Source organism: Oculina patagonica, chromosome 9, assembly GCF_052425735.1.
Source record: "Oculina patagonica isolate OP01 chromosome 9, crgOcupat, whole genome shotgun sequence".
NCBI lineage: Eukaryota > Metazoa > Cnidaria > Anthozoa > Scleractinia > Oculinidae > Oculina > Oculina patagonica.
In genome coordinates, this window is record NC_135766.1 from 27266103 (window position 1) to 27284831 (window position 18729).

Genomic DNA, 18729 nt, shown 5'->3' on the forward strand with positions numbered 1-18729 from the left:
TAGTTATTTTGAGGAAGTTCAGAAACGCGTTTTTTCTGGGGTTTCTCACACATTTTTAGTCCATTTTAAAAGAGTATTCGTAAAATCACTTGTTAAATATCCAAAATAATAAACAAAACTGTTTATTAATCTTTTTAATAAGTTGAATTGTGTGAAAATTTAACTCATTTTCAAGCTCCTTTCAAGTGGAAGAGTAAGGCCTGGAACAGAGCTTCTTTATTATCACGTGTTCCTTTCTCTGCTTCTCTCTCTCTCTTTGTACGACACGTCTTCAAGATGGCTGCACGAGGTTCGTAAAACACAATTCAATGAAAATCGACCTTAAAAATAATATAATAACAAAGATTAACTGTTAATTAGATCGTATTCGAGCTGCTTTAAGATACATAGAGCTATTTTATCGCAAGTTGATTTTGTTGGTTCATTCTAAAAGCTCGCGTGTTTCGAATTGTGTAGTATGAGATTTTGAAGTTTTTATGGCCTTGTAGTTTACCGATTTGTCTCAAAAATCTGGCTTACGAAAAGAGATTGTTAAGTGTCATAAATGAAACGTGAATAGTGCTTGTTACAGCTTTTTGATCACCTAGCATTTAATGTAAAGTTTGCAAGATATTTTTATTGTTGCACTTTTAGTTTGTATAAATAGATAAAATAGGAGCTATTGTTTTGTCTGGCTTAATCAAAACTGGGATCAAGCAAAGGAAACGCCACACCACCCCGAAATTTATCTTCCCACAAGGCCAACACCTCAATCAATTATCGAACGGAGAATCTTTACTTGGAATTAAAGTTTACGTTTATCAGAAGGATATTTTACACACAAAATCGTGCCTCGTTGAGCTTTCATTTCTTTTTTTATATGCCTGATTGAGTTGCTTTCATTTGGTCTCTAGCACAAACATAAATTAATAAAACCTCTAAATTAAACTGCGTTCTTGTTTAGTTGATAAGCTTTGCCACAAGGCCTTTTTTAGTTTTAAATAGTATAACTTGTCCTTGATAACATGCAACTAACATGTTGCATTTTTTGTCATATATTTTGTCTTTGTTTTTGTATTAAACTGTGTCTTTACAACACATTTTTCATCATACATGTATCGGGGCTCAAATTAATTTTTAGACAGATGCTGGTCATGTTGACCGGCCAAACAGATTTCAGCTTGGTCATGTGTAGTTCTGAGCCGTCAAAATACTAAAAATAGCGCTCTTGCTGTTCGATGGATAATCTTTGTTCGCGTGGTATCCCCTGCTTTGGCCTTTTTTACTCAGGGTTCGGCTTATTTAGCTTTATCTGGGGTGTTTGCAGTAAAAGCCTATTAAGCAAAAAAAATATCTCTTCACATGTTCGAAAAGTCGTTAGAATTAAAGTAAACGCATAAGATATAAATTTGTAGTATCAAGAATGTTATTTATTTTTCTGGTCATCAGTAATCACTTTAAAAGCCATGTACGTGACTGGTCAAAATGACCGGCAGACCAAAACTTTGCCCAGACAAATTGTCATCTTGACCAGACATTGTCCATTGATAGGCCGTTATTTTGAACCCTGTGTATGTCAGTAAAAGATTAAGGATATGTACTAAACTGATTTGTTTGTGTCTTTAGGTGCCTGTCTTCTTGTGTTGTTAGCCTTCACCATCTACGCAGATGCTGTCTCCCTCTCCAATGTGCTAAGCGTTGAAGACCAAGTTAGATTTAAACAAACTTTTTACAATGCCATGCCTTTCAAAGATCTGGATACAGCAGCATTTGGAGTATTAGGCTTAAAACTTATGAAGGCTGAAGTTCCTCCAACACAGGTATTTTCTTGGTCAAATTGGAAAGAGTAATGTTTATTTTTCAGTATTGAGGAAGAATAAGTGTTTTTTTTTTCTGCTGGCTAAGGAATGAATGAAGCAGAAAACGTTTTTCTTACACACATCTGGGAGTCTGGGTGCTATTGTGCAAGGGGTCTAGGTCAAGGTGTTTTCTTAGGTTTCTTTTTGCCGTTTACCATTGCCTGACTCCTGCCCACCCTCCCCTTTTTGCAGTGTTGGTAGCTGTATTGCGAGAGTCATAAAATCTATTTCTTTTTTATTCTGTGAGGCCCCTGTTGGGTTCATTGTTTTTCGGCTTTCATTTTCTTGTTGCATGGTTTGACTTGGCGTGGCTCCCAGTTGTTTGTGAGAAGATGTTATTATAAATGTTTATTTGCATCAATCTGTTCAGATATGTTGTTAGTTTGTGAGTTTTAACCTCATTTGAGCTAACAATTTCAGAAAGATGCTACAGAAATAAATCTTATCTCCACCGAGATTTCTCTCACTTTTGTGAGATTTCTTGACTAAATATGAGATTACATGTAACATTTAGTTCCATAACATTCATTCTCATTCTTGTTTACTCCGGTTTAAGGTATTTTTCCTACTGTTTTTCAATAGGATGTTTGCAAATTTGCCAAGGACAAGGTTGACAGTAGCAGTGTATCATCGCTATTCTTCGCATCAGCCATTGGTCAATTTATGGAAAAGTGTAAGGTGTGTAACTTGGTAAATTGGTGTCTATTCTCATGGCCATCAGTGACGTTGTCCAGTAAATTTCATCTTACTTTGTGACATAGACTGATACTGATTGACAGATGGGTTTGATTGACAGCTGCTTACTGCATCAAATTTCTAAGCACCATCTTCTTCTGTCGTCGTTATTGTCATCATCATCGTCATCATCATCACTATAGATGATACTTTAAGAAATGGTTTAATTTATCCCTAAATAAAAAAACAACTGTTCATTTGTTTTTTTTTTTGTAGTTGCCAGCTATCAAGGGTGCAGAGGCCACACTATCAGAAGCTGTAAAAGAAGGTTCAGATATGAAGACCCTGTACTATGCTGTTGCTGCACAAACTTATTTAGGACTAAAAGGTAAGGGAGTACCTTTTATTTGTATTTTAGTAATAAAACCATTACAGATAACTGCTGTTAACTGTACAGGAAAAATAAAGTCATAAACTCAAGAATATTTTGATGAATAAACCAAGTCTACATGCTTCAGTGGAACCTCAATCTAACAAACCTCTATAAAACAAAGTCCTCATTATAATAAATGATATTTTTTTGGCCCGATAATAGTAAAATATATGCAAAACAACCCCAATATAACGAAACCTCTTTTATAGTGAACACATTTTCATTATATTCATTATATCAAGGTTCCACTGTAGCATTTAAAGAAATATATGGCAGTTAGTTTGGAGAACTTGAGATTAAGACAGCTTATTAAAGTATGTCATTCGGTTATTCTTTTTTTTAATTAGTTGATACCAGTGAAGTGGTGAAGGCAGTCAAGGCAGCCATCAACTCTGATGAAGACAGTATCACTGGGTAAGGAAAATGTACTTCATTCATTATATTAGATTAATTAAGAAATGTCAAAATATTTTGACATTGGCTTTAGAAAAAAGTGTTAAAACAAATGTTTTGTAAAAAATATTATGAACAAGACATTGTGACCAAAGAACATCATTGGGATACTTGTAGTTAAAATACAGGTGAATTCTGCAAAGCCCATACTAAACATTGCAAGGTTCATTCAATTATCATTTTTGTTTTATTTGCAGTGCGGCATTTGCCATGCTTATTGCACCATTGCTGTCCAAGGGTACTGATGTGTCATTCATTACTGAAATGATTGAGGTAATTAAACTAACAATATATAATTCAAATCATTACATGTATGAAGTAAGATCATCTGGGATTATTTTATGGAGAGAAATCAGAATTATCTTCCCAGAAATGTTTCCTATCTGAATAAAGAGCATTCCACAAGGTGTCCGGTAAACAATGGCCCACATTATTGCAGTGCAACAGTTCCCATTAATACACCCTGGCAGCGATAAACACAAGGAATGTAAATGTGTTCATGATAAGGAACACAAGACTAGATATGTTGTCTTGTCCATCAACTGGGCTGTACATGTATGTCTTGCGTGATAAATGTAAAATGTTTTTTGCCTCTGCAGGATACAGTAGCCCAGGCAGATGAAGTTGATAACAGTTATTTACAGGTAATCTTTGTTTGAATATTGTACCTTTTTCAGACTGTTTTGTTGGTGGATTTATTAGGTACTCAGTGGCTTTTGATTTAGTTTGATAGAAGAGTTGCTTACTCAGTTGCATTGTGATTGTTATACAGTTTGAAGCTGGCCTTTACACCACTGCCAAAGTTGTTCATGCCATGTATACTGTGTCAGAATTTACAGGAAATGCTCCAGCTATCACTGAGGTATGGGATAGTATCTACAATTTGAGCCTGTGTCATTGTCTCTCTACAGTAAACAGATTTTAGTCGCTAAACTTGTAACATCTGTAAAATTACAGCTTGCCCGCATCAACAGAAACTTTTCTTATGCTTTATTCTTACCTACGAGTGAGAACATTTGAGATTTGACCCAAACATTCCACCCCAGATGTTTCATTTTGTTGATGTAGGTCAACAAAGTTCTGTTTCAAAAGTGTTTCTGGCAGGAATGGCTGCTTGTGCTGGTAATTTCAAAACAAAGCAATAACCAATCAAAGACACTTCAAGGATCTCTGTATAGCTCCGTCATCTGAGTATGGAACTTTAAAGCTAAATGTCAAACTTTACCCTCATGATGGTGAATTGAGCACACAAAGAAAAATGTTTATTGTCTACACAGGTGTCATGAACGCATTATCCTTACATTATTTTCATCACTATTTACATTTCAGGAACAAGTGATCAAGTTTGCTAACTATCTGCTCTCAAGAAAGCATGTGCAATCTGTGAAGGACACATGTGCTCTTTTGGTCGCCCTTGATAAACTTGGCAACAATCCAGTGAGTGTGTTTGATACCCCGTCAAGTTATAGCAATTTATTAAATCTGTCACATATTTTACCAGATTTTTGAACAGTCAAAATTTATATTTGTGTCGCAGGAAACCTAAAAATACTAGTCCATTAATATTTAAAATTGCTATATTAGAGCACTGAAACTGTTAATGAGCATCTTTGGCTGCGGATAGCTCAGATGGAAACGGTTTGCAACTTGAAAAAGGAAGGTTTTTCAAGTTGTTTCCGTGCGTCTTAAAAAAATTGATGCGTAGCTTGGTTTCTATCCACAAATTAAGGTTTTATCTTCCTTTAATGTTCAAAGATAATGTTTTTTATGGGTTACAGTAAAAACCCGCGTATAAGAACACCTATTTTGGCGGTTCAGGCTGATTTGGTTCTTATATAAAGGGTTATAATCTGCAAAATCAGCCTGTAAGTGTTCTTAAGTGTTCTTAAAAAAAGTTTCTTAAAATAAGGAACATACTAGGCTACCAATAGATGAAATAAATATATGCCAGGGTGAGACGAAAATAAAAAAGTCAGCTTGCCCTTCGGGCAAGCTGTTATTTTATCTTACTAGCCCAAAGCTCTGAGGAGCTAGCCCGAAGGTAATTTGCATAATTAATTATATGCAAATTTAAAATTGTTTTTCCTTTGGAGACAATAAATACATAAACATTCAAAAAGAAAAAGAAAATAATCTTACCACAAGAATTAAAACAAACACATTATTATTGCGCTTTTCAGTGAAATGCGAACTCTGAAATTTAATCCTCAACCAACGGTTTACGCTTTTCGCTGCCGTCAATCATCTTTGCGGACCTCTCGGGAAACAGACGCTCACTTCACCTGGGTCAAAAGGTCACGTCTCTCGACTGTGATTGGTAGATTTCGATCCATTTTGTTTGTTTCTGTTTTTCGTGGTTCACTAGCTGTTGCCATAATCATGATTGACGGCAGCGAAAAACGCAATCATTAGTTGGATTTTGAATTTCAGAGTTCGCATTTCACTGAAAACCGCAATAAGATTAATTATTTTTGTGGCAACTAACTTTGTAGCTTAATGTTGAGGATTACAAATATGAAGGATCCTGAAGGATACCGGTACATTTCAAGAGACACAATTCATAAGCATACATGACGGGCAACCCGTGATCAGAATACGCTAGCCCGACGGATAATTCCACTAGCCCCGGGCTATCGGACAGCACTTTTGTCGCGCCCTGTATGCACAAAATTGTATTTTAATTTTAATAAAATTGATAAATCAAGGCAATACTGTACTGTAATTGGGGTGGAACTATTATGTGTGCAATGAAAAGTAGTGTTGATCTTTGATATTTTTCCATATAAGAACAACCTTCATTTTTCAGGCTGAATGTGTTCAAGTATATAAATGGTACTTTATTTCCTAAAATCAGGCCTGGGTGTTCTTAATCCACTTGTTCTTATACGCGGGTTTTTACTGTATTGCGTTAAGTTGCCTACCACTTATTTAAGAACAGTTTTGACCAAAAATCTGTGAAATCCCTGTGACCTAGTTCCTTTAAAGGCCAGTGTGAAACTTTTTCTTCCCTTTCATTAATGAGTCACTAGAATGTGTAATAATAATAATAATAATAATAATAATAATAATAATAATAATAATAATTGTACAATGTTGTTGAAGGGGCTTTGTCACGGATTTTACCAAATTTCTGAACAGCCAAAATTTGTATTTGTGTCGTAAGAAACTGAAAAATAATGGTCCATTTTCATTAAAAATTGCTATATTAGAGCATTGAAACTGTAAACAAGCGTCTTTGGCTGCGGATGGCTTGGATGGAAATGGATTGCGATTTCAAAAATTAAGGCTTAATTTTTCAAATGGTTTCGGCTCGTCTTCAAAAAATCATATTTTTAAGCGTGGTTTGATTCCTCATAGCAAATTATGGTTATGACTTCCTTTAGATATTCAAAGATAATGATTTCCATGGGTTAAGTTGGCTACAACTAAATCTTCGTGACATAGCCCCTTTAAATGTCTCAGATGGATATTGTTCAGAAAGTGATCTGATTGTATTTCCTTGTGTCTTTTCAGTTCCATGTGCCAGTCGTGTTTCAGCTGTACGGCTCACCAGTTGTTTCTGATGACAAAAAGATGGTGAAGGTATGTGGCTAACGCTTTTGCTGTTGAAAGCCCTTTTTTATTGTTTACCAAAAATGATGTCTGGAAAGTGTTTTGTTGACCTGAAATGTAAAATGCTAGAAAGATAAACAATACTCTAAGTGGGTGAGGCACTATTAATAACTTGTCATTATTCTCTTATTCTCACAAAACAAATTTGGTCCCTGAGAAGATTCTAGCCTTGTATAAACTATGTTCCAAGTGGAAGATTACACTATTGCTCATCTGTAAATTGACTATGTATGGGTTTTTTTGTGGTTGTTTTATTGCAGGTCCGTGTGACTAATGTGATGGACAAGGCTTTTGGTAAAATGACTGTCACTGGTACTTCTGCCGAGGATACTGAGGGAACTACTGTTCTTAGCAACAAGGTGTTCACTGCTGGGCCTGACAAGTAAGTAACAAACTAACACTGATCAAAATCTAAAGAAAGTGATCAACAGAGATATTGGTCTTGATGTATCACCGTATTTTCAGAACATATCTTGAAAGGGACTATGTCACAGAGATTTCGCAGATTTTTGGTCTAAACTGTTCTGAAATTAGTGAAAGACAACTTAACCCATAAAAAACAATATCTTTTCAAGAACATCTAAAGGAAGATATAACCTTAATTTGCGGATAGAAATCAAGCTACGGCTATAAATATTGATTTTTTGAAGACGCACGGAAAACATTTAAAAAGGTTTGCCTAACGTTTTCAAATTGCAATCCGTTTCCATCCGCGCCATCTGCAGCCAATTATTCTAGTTAACAGTTTCAGTGCTCTAATATAGCAATTTTTAATAAAATTGGACTATTGGACTAGTTTCATGCGACACAAATATAAATTTTGGCTGTTCAAAATTCTGGTAAAATCCGTGACATAGTCCCTTTAAATATGTAACTGAATCAGTAAATAGGAGAATAATTTAAAAAAATTTTTTTGAACCTGTAACACTTGTTTAACTGTCAGTGAATGTTAAACTATAAAGAAAACAAGTTTACTTTCAAGATTTGATAATTATCTTGTGATTAATGTAATATAACAGGCTGAAAAAGTTAAGAATTTTCCAAAGAAGGTTTTCAATTAAAATTTCTTCATCTTCACCGTTTAGGTGACTGGATAGAAAATAAAGCTTTAAGTGTTTTGTAAATAGTTTAGGTTTTTTTAGCCTTTTACATTTTTAAATTTTAACAAGCTAGAGTGTTTAACATTACAATTTATTTTATGTAACTAACCATAAAAAAATTCTAAACTGTTAAAATACAAGAAGCACTTTAAGCCCAAATGAACTGTAACAGAGATTTTAAAATTTTTGATAATGTAATATCGACAATTTACTATCTAATCCTCCAATTATAAAATATACACAAAAATATCTTGCTGCAGTGACTTCATTATAATTGAGACAGATCTTGGACGTGGCATGTTTGCGGCGCATAGGTAATGTACATTGTGTACAAATGTGAACTAATTAAAAAGACACTGAGCTTAACATATATTTCCTCTGTCCAACTGTAGTGTAATAATTTTAATAACTAGTGCCAAGTCTGTATTATTTTTTTGAAATTATGTCTTTTAACTTTAAAAAAGGTTTAGATTAAGATGAGCTGATCTGAACAAATAAATAACTGAAATTTTCAGATGACCTTTAGTTAATAAACATTAAACAGTTTAAAAAGTAGCTGAGGTGGTGCCGAATTTAACAAATAATTGAAATTTTTAACTAAATTTTAAATATTAACCTTAAATATATAAAAATCATAAAAATGGTGATCTGTAAAATGCATCTCAGATAAACGATCACTAAACTAAGGATAATAATTATCAGTAAAATTATCATTTTGTTATACCCATACTTATGATAACAATTAAACTTCAAGCTTACATAGCTTTGTATATGAAAACAAGTTAATGATATTTATTTCATGTTGGGTCATAGCCATGTTATTAAGTAGCAACCCAACCAGCATTCAAGTATGTATACATGTATAATGTGAATGTTATGATTTTCTTTACTGAATAGGCTTGATGTTGTTTGAATCTATAATGTTTCTGTTTTTTATTTCATTTTAGTTATGAGCTTAACTTCATGACATCCAAGCCAGGCCCAGGAGTCTATACCATCAACATCAGGTGAGATGTTTATTTGCAAAATTAATAATTATTATAAACAAATCAAATTCACATCACCTTGAAAGCTTTGAAGCATGCGGCCTTAAAGTCAAGTTATCAGTTTTGCTGGCGTAATGGTAAAAAATTAATAATAGTGGCATTGCCAGCAAAGCTGTTATATAGAAGAATGAATCTCCTCCTGCATTTGTGCCCCCATTTTTGCCATATCATAAGAAAACAACCATCTATAAAGAGGACTTGAAAGGCAAAAGGTTTACTAGCATAAGTTGAACACATGCAAAAGTGTTTAGAATCAATTAAGTCAGGAAACATCACAGTTGACAGTTACAGACATGGACCAAATCACAAGTCAATGACATTGACTTAACAGTAGCAGTACAGTTTGAATTTCACACCAGTTAAACAAAACCTGGTCTTTCCAAAAGTAAAATTCCAAACTAACTTTTATTGAGCATATTGCATCAGTTAGCTTTAAAGTATTCTCTAATAATTGCACAAAACTACAAAATGTGTACCGTAATAAACTTTATAGTAATTTCTGTAATTAACTAATTTCAGTGCCAAACCACACAAGGAAGACAAGCGTCTCCTGGGAGCTACCAGCGGTCAGGTAAAACTGGATGATTTTTCTTATTATTGACTTCACCTCTGTTGTCTGAAAAAAATCTTATATCAGACCATGGTTAGTGTTAGTTTTAAGGAGTGGATAATGCTACCCATATGATAAGTCCAGTGATTGTGTTGGCAAAACCCACCACCTTATCCACTGGATAGTGATTTAACCCATGGAAAGTTTTATCCGTCTTTGGAACAACTGTAAAATGGTGGGACATATGTGTTTGATCAAGTCAATGTTCGTCCCTAAGAGCCTTCAGAATAAATGCTATTTGTTATTTGTTGTTGAAGGTTAAAGTCAAAGTTGTCACCAAGGTAAATGTTGAAGACGTGGAGTTGTCAGTTGTTGACAAGGAGCAAAACATCAAATCAAAGACTCTCAGGTAATTTTGTCCTTTGAAATGAAAGCATAACTTCTGTTCATACTCTACTCTTTGCAGTCAAGTAAACTGAAATCAAAACTGACAGCAAGGCAGTAGTGTTTCTTAATGGTTGTGCTTCAAGGAAACTGAGGCACTGTGGTAAAGTGTCTTGCTCAAGAATGCAATGCTGTGACGCGGCAAGGGCTCAAACTTGAACCGCATGATCCTGAGTCCATTGTGCAGCACCTCCTTGTTAACATGTTGATGTTTTATTGTTACAGCGTCAAGTACCCCACAGCCATTCCCAGCGTCATTGAAGCTGACTACCATCAGAAGGTTGTGATGAAGTTTTCACTGAAAAGTGAATCATCTGGAGAGTTGTTCACCCCTCATCAGGTATGCAAAAATAACTTGCCATGTCATGATTTCTAAAAAATTAAATAAATTGATAATTGCGCTGAACTCATCCTTTTGTGTATGGATACTATTTTTTGGTGATCGAAAGAAAAAAAAAATTGAGCATAAGTGTATTGAATTTTGCGATTTTGTCAGTGTTTCTGGACCAGTCATCAAGGACTAAGGAAGTACTGGAAATACACAATGGTCTGTCTTAGAGCCGTCAAATGGAAACTATGTTGGTGTCTGTAGTAAAGACATCTTGGCCAATTTACAATCTAAAGAAAGCAGTAATCGGAGAAAGGGTGCTGGTCAAAAACAAGACAAAAGGATATTTTCATGGATAGATACTTACAGTTCTAAACATCTAAAATTCTTATTGTTTTGCTATAAAACATGTTTTTTTTTAAATTGCAAAAATCCCGAAAAATTAGTACAAATGAAAATTAGTAAGTGTAAGATATTTTTTATGTTTGTTTTATTTCTGCAGGCTTTTGTTCGACTTACCAATCAGAAGACAAAACAAGAAATCTTCTTTGTTGCTGAACCAGAGCCTAGCAAAGTGTTCAAGTTTGATTTGGTGAGTAGCATCAGTGTTTAATTTTCAAATTCTCATTACCTTCTTACAGCCAATTACAGGATTTAGTTTTTGAGAGTTTTTCACATGATCACCTGAGAATATCTGCCTTGATCAACAACAAAATTCTCCCATGAAAAGATATAGAAATCTATGGAGAACCCTAAGGAGAATTTGTAGTAACATCTAATGGCACCTGTTATCGATTGTGTTAGGATGTGGGTGCCACTGCTAAAGACTCGTTTGGTTCTCTGTCTGGAAAATACAAGATGGTAAGATTATTTTGATTTCGATTTTTATCTTGATACCAGCCAATCTCCTTGATTGACTGACCGGTTTTCCAGGATAAATAAAGTTATTATTATTTACTTTGTATTATTGTGTAAGTAAAGTGCATGTCCGAAAGCCCCGGGGATAGTGGATTTTGCAGACGGGCTAGTGGATTTTATCCTTCACTTTATAAGCAAAAGTTTTTGGGGAAATTTTTTGAGGAAATTACTCCTGCTTGTAAGGATTTTTTGGGTTAGTGAAAATGACTTTCGAGGAAGTACATCCTGACTACAGCTTACCTGAAGAGCAAGATGGAAAATTCAATTTCTTTGCACCCTGTTTAGTGTGCAGTATGCTGCAAGAATCTGTAGCTTTGAGTTTTGCTAAAGGTCGGGACACACTAGGCTACAAATTGCAATGGCAGGTCTCTGCGACAAATCACTTCGTGTGTACTACAACAAAAGAAGTCGCTGCGACAAGGCGCTTGTTCTTTGCACACACATCGTTTGTAATGCAATTCAAGATTACTTTCGACTCTCAATCAAAAAGCACTCATTTGTATTCTTCATAACATAGTGTTTGATGGGAGAACTTGTTGTATATTACTAAGAATTATTGTGATGATATCCCATTTAGTCTATAAAAATTTCTTAAGAACCATAAATTGTTATTTGCATCAGTCTGTTTGAGTTTGTCGTTAGTTTGTGAGGTTTAACCTCATTATTTTGAGCTAACGATCTCAGAAAGATGCTACAGAGATCAATCTTATCTCCACCGAGATTTCTCTCGATTTTGTGAGATTTCTTGACTAAATATAAGATGACATTTGACAGGTAGAAACGTTGATACACCTTCCTCGTGCCATTCGTAAACCTGAAACCAAAGTAGTTACAGAGGCATTCGCTTCTCTTACAAATAAATTTCGATGAAAAGTTGTAAACCAATTAGGTGGAAAGTGAACGATAAAAAGCGCAGAAAAAATATTTTGGTTTTACACTTGATTGGCTAAGAAAAGCACGTGCATTTACTTGATTAGCTTAAAAAAGCATGTGGTTTTACTTGATTGGCTAAAAAAGCATGTGCGTTCAGTGTTCTCCCTTGGATTTTGGAAAGGCCAGGCGGTATTCTTACTGTGATTTTTAAATGCCGTCAAAACCTGATTTGCGGAACTTGTTCCCCCACGTTACTATCACTTTTCTGTTTTTTTTTTTTCCAGAGTAAAATTTGTTAATATTAGTTTCTGTTCTGAGCAACCCAAGTCGGCTGAGTTCACCATTCTTTATACGAACACGAGAACTTTGTTTAGTATTTCATGTACGACACCTTAAAGTGCTGTTGTGTTTCTGCTGCTCAACAAAACGAATGCATCACACTCATGACTTTTATAATGATATTAAAGGTGCGAAAACACAGTAAAAAAGTGATTTCGTCTTTGCTTATGGAAAGGAATTCCCGTTCCAGATCTCAAACAGTAGGGTTGTGTTACATCTTTAATTTTTAAGCCAGGGGGCAACGATTTTCCTGTGAATCAAGCTAGGCGGCCCGCCTGGCCTTAAATACCTAGGGAGAACACTGGCGTTCACTTTTAACCTCATAAGTTATCGCACAAATTCAAACTGTTTTGAATTATGTGCGACACATCGCAGCGACATAGATTGTCACAAAAATGCACCTTGTCACACAAGGCGACATGTCGAAGCGACCTGTCGCCGAAACGTGTTGCAGCGACTTGTTGCCTAGTGTGTCCCGACCTTAAAAGCAGGCCCATGACGGAGGCCTAGTTTTCTGCTACAGCTTGCAGCCCAGTTTTTGTGGTCTGTGGCCTGGAAGCTTGCAGCCCAGTTCATCAGTTGCTGTAATGTGTATGCACAGCAAAACTATGTAAAGTGTGGGCGTCTTCAGAATAAAATTTCTTCCTAAATGACTTTCTGACTTTTTTTATTTTTCCTTCTCAAGGACCTTATTGTTGGAGATGCTGTCATTCAGAATCCTTTTGAATGGAATGTTGTAAGTGTTGTTTATTCCAGAATTCTGTTCTGTTTTTGCAAGGTGATCAAGTAGCTTATAGAAAGAACTGACCGGTACATACATGTATAATACAAAAAGCATGTTTGATTTATGCAGTGAAACATTTGTTCCACTTACAGGGTGTTCTTTCATTATCCTTTGCTGAAGACGCATCCAAACCAAGCAAGGACAAGGCAACCATGTACCACGCTAGACCTGAAATTGAGGTATTGCTGCTGTGAACGGTCTTTGATTTAACCCTCTTACATTTCTTCTTAAATGTGACATACACATGTATAACGACCTTTCTTGAGTGACTGATTTTGACCTTGATGGACCCCCTCCCCCCCCCCCTTAAATAGGCTGGGGAAGTCCTGTGTCGTATTATTTAACAATTATTCCACGAGTGCACGTTGGATATGAGATGGAAGATAGCCAACGAAGCGAGTTGGCTATAACAATCTCATATCCAACAAGTGCGAGTGGAATAATTGTTTTATTGAAAACACTCAAAGAATTGCAATATTTGAGCTTCCCAGCTGTTTTTATTGATGCGTATCGGCTACCAGATTTGTGGTCAATGGTATATAAGCTCATATACCATTGCGTGTTAACCAATCAAAATGCAGGAATCGCAATATATTCATTGCTAGTTTTTAATAATGCAGGAGATCACATTAGCAACAAACTGGTCCTAGAGTTACTAGGCTATACTATTTTAGATGACTTTATTGTGTATAAACTAGTATTAGAATTAAGTTGAAACCTCTATTGCCATTATTAATGCTTATTATTTGTTTGTTCAGCACATGTTCCGTGTTCCAGAGAAGCGTCCTCCCAAGGCTGTCTCCACTGCTTTCACTGTTCTTGTTTTCCTTCCACTTGTTATCATGCTTATTGTGGTGAGTATTACATATAGCGTATTTTTAAAAACATTTCTAACTGTAACTGTCCTAGTAAAGTAACTTTCAATAATTAAAGTAAAAACAAAAAACAAAAAAGTAATCACCCTGGCCAATTACAAAGGGTGCAGACAATCTAGTGAACCAATCAAAAGCAGCCGCCACGCAGCGCGGGAAAACATGCGTGAGCGAGTAGTGATTGGCTTTGGTTTTACTTCTGATTAGTTGAGAAAGTGGTGCGAGTTTTAATCCAATCACCAAGCGTAGTAAAAAAAAAACAGTGCAATTCAAGATTACTTTCGACTCTCAATCAAAAAGCACTCATTTGTATTCTCCATAATATAGTGTTTGATGGGAGAACTTGTTATATATTACTAAGAATGGTTGTGGCGATATCCTATTTAGTCTATAAAAATTTCTTAAGAACCATAAATTGTTATTTGCATCAGTCTGTTTGAGTTTGTCGTTAGTTTGTGAGGTTTAACCTCATTATTTTGAGCTAACAATCTCAGAAAGATGCTACAGAGATCAATCTTATCTCCACCGAGATTTCTCTCGATTTTGTGAGATTTCTTGACTAAATATAAGATGACATTTGACAAGAAGAAACGTTGATACACCTTCTTCGTGCTATTCGTAAACCTGAAACCAAAGTAGTTACAGAGGCATTCGCTTCTCTTACAAATAAATTTCGATAAAAAGTTGTAAACCAATTAGGTGGAAAGTGAACGATAAAAAGCGCGGGAAAATATTTTGGTTTTACACTTGATTGGCTAAGAAAAGCACGTGCATTTACTTGATTAGCTTAAAAAAGCATGTGGTTTTACTTGATTGGCTAAAAAAGCACGTGCGTTCACTTTTTAACCTCATAAGTTACTTGGCTAAAGCATGTTGCACGAGTTCTGTGAAAAAACTCCAAAAACGTTAGACTTAAGCAAAAGTGCTCTATAAAGCAAGTGCTGTTAACAACATTTTTTTGCTTTTAATTTGCTCGCGTTTTAAGTAGTTGCTTTGTTTTTTTCTTGCAGTGGGTGAAGCTGGGAGCCAATATGTCGAATTTCCAATTTTCTCTTGGTTCGATAGTCTTCCACTTGGGACTGGGAGGTGAGTTACAACGACAATAGAACTTGATGGCTGTTTTACACCGCTACTTATTAAAGCGTGAACACTTAAAATATGTCTGGAATGTTCTTTGTCTTTTAACCAATCACATGCGAGAACTTCAGACCGCAGAAACCACATGGGTTTCCATCGGTCACGGAACAATATTCGGTTCTCGTTTCGCTCCAATTTACAAGTAAACACACTAATTGTAATTCCTTCCTTTTTGAGAACATTCACTGCTCCACTGAAGAATAGGTTTGAGTGATTTTTTTTATAGAAAAAATTGAAAAACCGATGCGCCCGACGCTACGATTTGCCCCAGTTGCCGCCAATTTTCAAAAATTGTAACGAATTCGTATCTGCAGTTACCGTTCGCCTGATGGCATGTTACAATTTGTACTGAGGTAAGCTTGCATTTTCCGGTTTTTATCTCACCCCAACTATTGTAGCAGACCTAAACACTGATAGAAGGAAGGTTTGTTTCTTCGATAACAGCGAAACGATAGCGGGAAGGAAAAGCGAAAATCAAACGATTGAGCGATTGAGGTGTTTACTTTGCACCAATCACGCCAACATTTTGAATAATTTTCGTCTGGAGCCTTTGCAGTTTGCAGTCTTACGATCACGGAACCTCTAATTGCCTAAGGGTTGAAATCGTTTGCCGAAATAAATCGAATCCCTTGTTCTACCGAAAAGATTTACAATCAGTAACGAAAACTCCACAATTTTGTATTTTATATTCGGTTTATCGTGTTTACATCTTATGTCTAGACATGTCTACAACATACTGCATGCACTGAACTATGTCGTATATCGTCGCTAGAGAAACCGTCCTTTTTTTCTTTCAAAAATCCCTGAAACCATGTTCTGGATGTGGCCCTCGATACGAAAGAATAGCAGTTCTTTAAATTCTTAAAAAAGACAGAGCGTGTATCCTGAAACAAAATAAGAACTAAAGTTGCTCCGTGACCGATGGAAACCCATTTACTGTTTGTGGTTTCTGCGGTCTGAAGTTCTCGCATGGTGATTGGCTAAACACAAACATTCCAGACATATTTTTTAGTGTTCACGCTTTTATAAGAAGGAGTGTAAGTTAACAAAAGTTCAGGAATTACTGAATGGCAGATTAATTGGCTTCAGAATAAATCTGTAGGGAATAAACAACTGATCTCTGCCGAGTAAAGTTCGACTTTCTGATACAAATTGCAAGAAAAAAATTGCGGAAAGATATTTTTTTATAACTTTTAGCTCATTTTTAATCAGGAAATGCGTCGCACATATTTGAAGCTTTAAAGCTTTGAAGAATTTTATTCACTTTATTTTATTTTATTTTATTTTTATTTATTTACTTTTTTTTTTCATTGTGGCTTACCTGTAAACTAGCTGGTGCGTTCCCGCAGATTTTGCTAACCATATCTGCGGGACGCATCGAAACCATAGCTAAGTGTAATGACCACATTAAACATTGTATTGTATTGTATTGTATAATTGTGCGGCTCAACAGTTTACGACGTTGAATTTTTGCCGCATCAAATTTGCAATGGATTCTTAATTGCTTACTTGTTTTGTTGCAACGGTACGAAAACTTTATTGATTAAATGCGATTTTTTTTTCTTTCAGGTATATTTGTGTTGTACTACTGTTTCTTCGTCAGCCTGGTATGTAATTCTCTTTGGAGTCATGTATTTTTTTAATATTTATTAAGACGCCTTTCCTTTAAAGGGGCTAATTGTGAAATAGCTTGCATCAATCTGTTTAGATTTGTTGTTAGTTTGTGAGGTTCTCCCTCAGTTGAGCTAACGATTTCAGAAAGATGCTACAGAGATCAATCTTATCTCCACCGAGATTTCTCTCACTTTAGTGAGATTTCTTGACTAAATATAAGATTACATTTGATAAGATAATAATAGCACGCCGCGGTTTCTGGCGGTTAACGTAGCAAACCAATTACGAGTCCAAACAAAAACAGATTGTCGCTATTGATAGAGCTGTTGAGAACGCACCGTGGGCGGCTTCCGGTTCCCTTCATTGCTCCAATGAAATACATGGAAACCGGAAACTCACGCAAAGTCCTCTGGCCAATCAGCATTGAGTTTTCTACTGTTAAGCAAAGCAGAAGCGATACTATTATGGTTTATGCGAATTTCCCCGCGCTTGCAACGGTGCTTCAAGCCCTGACCAATCAGAGCAAGGATGCTTTTCTCACAACCAATCAGCAGCTTAACAAAACCCATTCGCGACAAGGCGTACGCGCCAGTTTTCCCGCGCTTTACATAAGCGTGTCAGTTTTCCCGCACTTGGCACCCGTTTCCTGTTTTTTTTTTTTTTCTCGAGTCCTGATTGGCTTACTGGTTTTACTGTGTTTGGCTGTAAGACTTTACAGACAACTACGGTTTTGCTAGTAAACCATGCTAGATATACGTTGGTTGCTATAAGAGCCAGTTTTGTTTAATATAAGCTGTTTGATTCCCCTACAGAACATGTTCAGCACTCTTAAAATCTTGGCTGTCATTGGTGGCCTGACGTTCCTTGGCGGCAACAGTCTCTTGAGCAACATCGCAGCCCGCAGGTAAGCTGGTGACGAGTCCTTTTTAGGATCATCCCTTCCCTCCCCTCCCCTCCTAGTGTCAAGAACATACAGCATTAAGAAGTAAAAGTTGAAACACACCCACCACATAATTCAAACGACGGAAATTTAAAAATTTGAACGAAAAAACAGAAACCTTCCCGAGAAATAAATTGGTTTCTCACAAGATAATTTGTTGTAGGCAGTATTTTTTTTTACCTAAATTCGTATTTTAATGATTCTGAAAGACAAGACATGAAATTTTGTTTGAAACATATCGATTGCTAGACAATTTCTCGTTTTGTTTTGTTTAAGCCATTCCACTTCCAAAAATTTGGTTTCAGTCACATTTTCTTTTCTCTTTGTAACTGTATTCTCTTTCAATTCTTTTTCAGGGGAAAACGTCCTGCGATGTAAAATAATTAGGCTTCCTTTATATTGTTCATTTTTACGATGTGCTCATTGTTCATTAAAGTAATTCTTTAAAATAACCTGACTTGGTGGTTTTCTCGGTGTTAACATTTTCGCATGCGCATTTATCAAAGGTCTCACTCCATTTTCAAAGGTTTTTGTTTGTTTGAAGTCCTGTAGTGGAAAAAGGAAACCAGACATGACAATTGGGTCGCTACATGATTCAGATACACAACTTTGATGATTCTGAGTTGGAATAATTTTCATAATGATAATGATAATGCATTTATATAGCGCATTTTCCATATATATATGTTCAAATGCGCTTTACACGTACTGTAATTTAAGATACAATTGTAACGGCCAGACCACAACACCGGGAGCTTCGTGCCCTACTCTTT

The 18729-nt window shown here is 35.7% G+C and overlaps 1 protein-coding gene across 1 annotated transcript; it reads left to right on the forward strand.

The window, feature by feature from the left end:
• Positions 1-225: 225 nt before the first annotated feature.
• Positions 226-18408, forward strand: LOC144664681 (dolichyl-diphosphooligosaccharide--protein glycosyltransferase subunit 2-like). Its single transcript, XM_078525874.1, has 24 exons — positions 226-289; positions 1606-1799; positions 2421-2516; positions 2790-2901; positions 3294-3360; positions 3597-3672; positions 3999-4043; positions 4172-4261; positions 4729-4836; positions 6913-6981; positions 7272-7393; positions 9059-9118; positions 9677-9728; positions 10025-10116; positions 10377-10491; positions 10982-11071; positions 11284-11340; positions 13295-13345; positions 13486-13572; positions 14152-14247; positions 15276-15351; positions 16972-17009; positions 17829-17920; positions 18313-18408. Exons 1-24 carry the CDS (start codon positions 277-279, stop codon positions 18332-18334), a joined length of 1920 nt encoding a protein of 639 aa, XP_078382000.1. The 5' UTR covers positions 226-276; the 3' UTR covers positions 18335-18408.
• Positions 18409-18729: the final 321 nt, after the last annotated feature.

What these genes read in the sequence shown, in the direction of transcription:
- LOC144664681 (XM_078525874.1), top strand. An exon ending in ATCAAATCAAAGACTCTCAG is followed by an intron (nt 10,117 to 10,376) that starts GTAATTTTGTCC and finishes TTATTGTTACAG; the next exon opens with CGTCAAGTACCCCACAGCCA. An exon ending in AAGTGTTCAAGTTTGATTTG is followed by an intron (nt 11,072 to 11,283) that starts GTGAGTAGCATC and finishes CGATTGTGTTAG; the next exon opens with GATGTGGGTGCCACTGCTAA.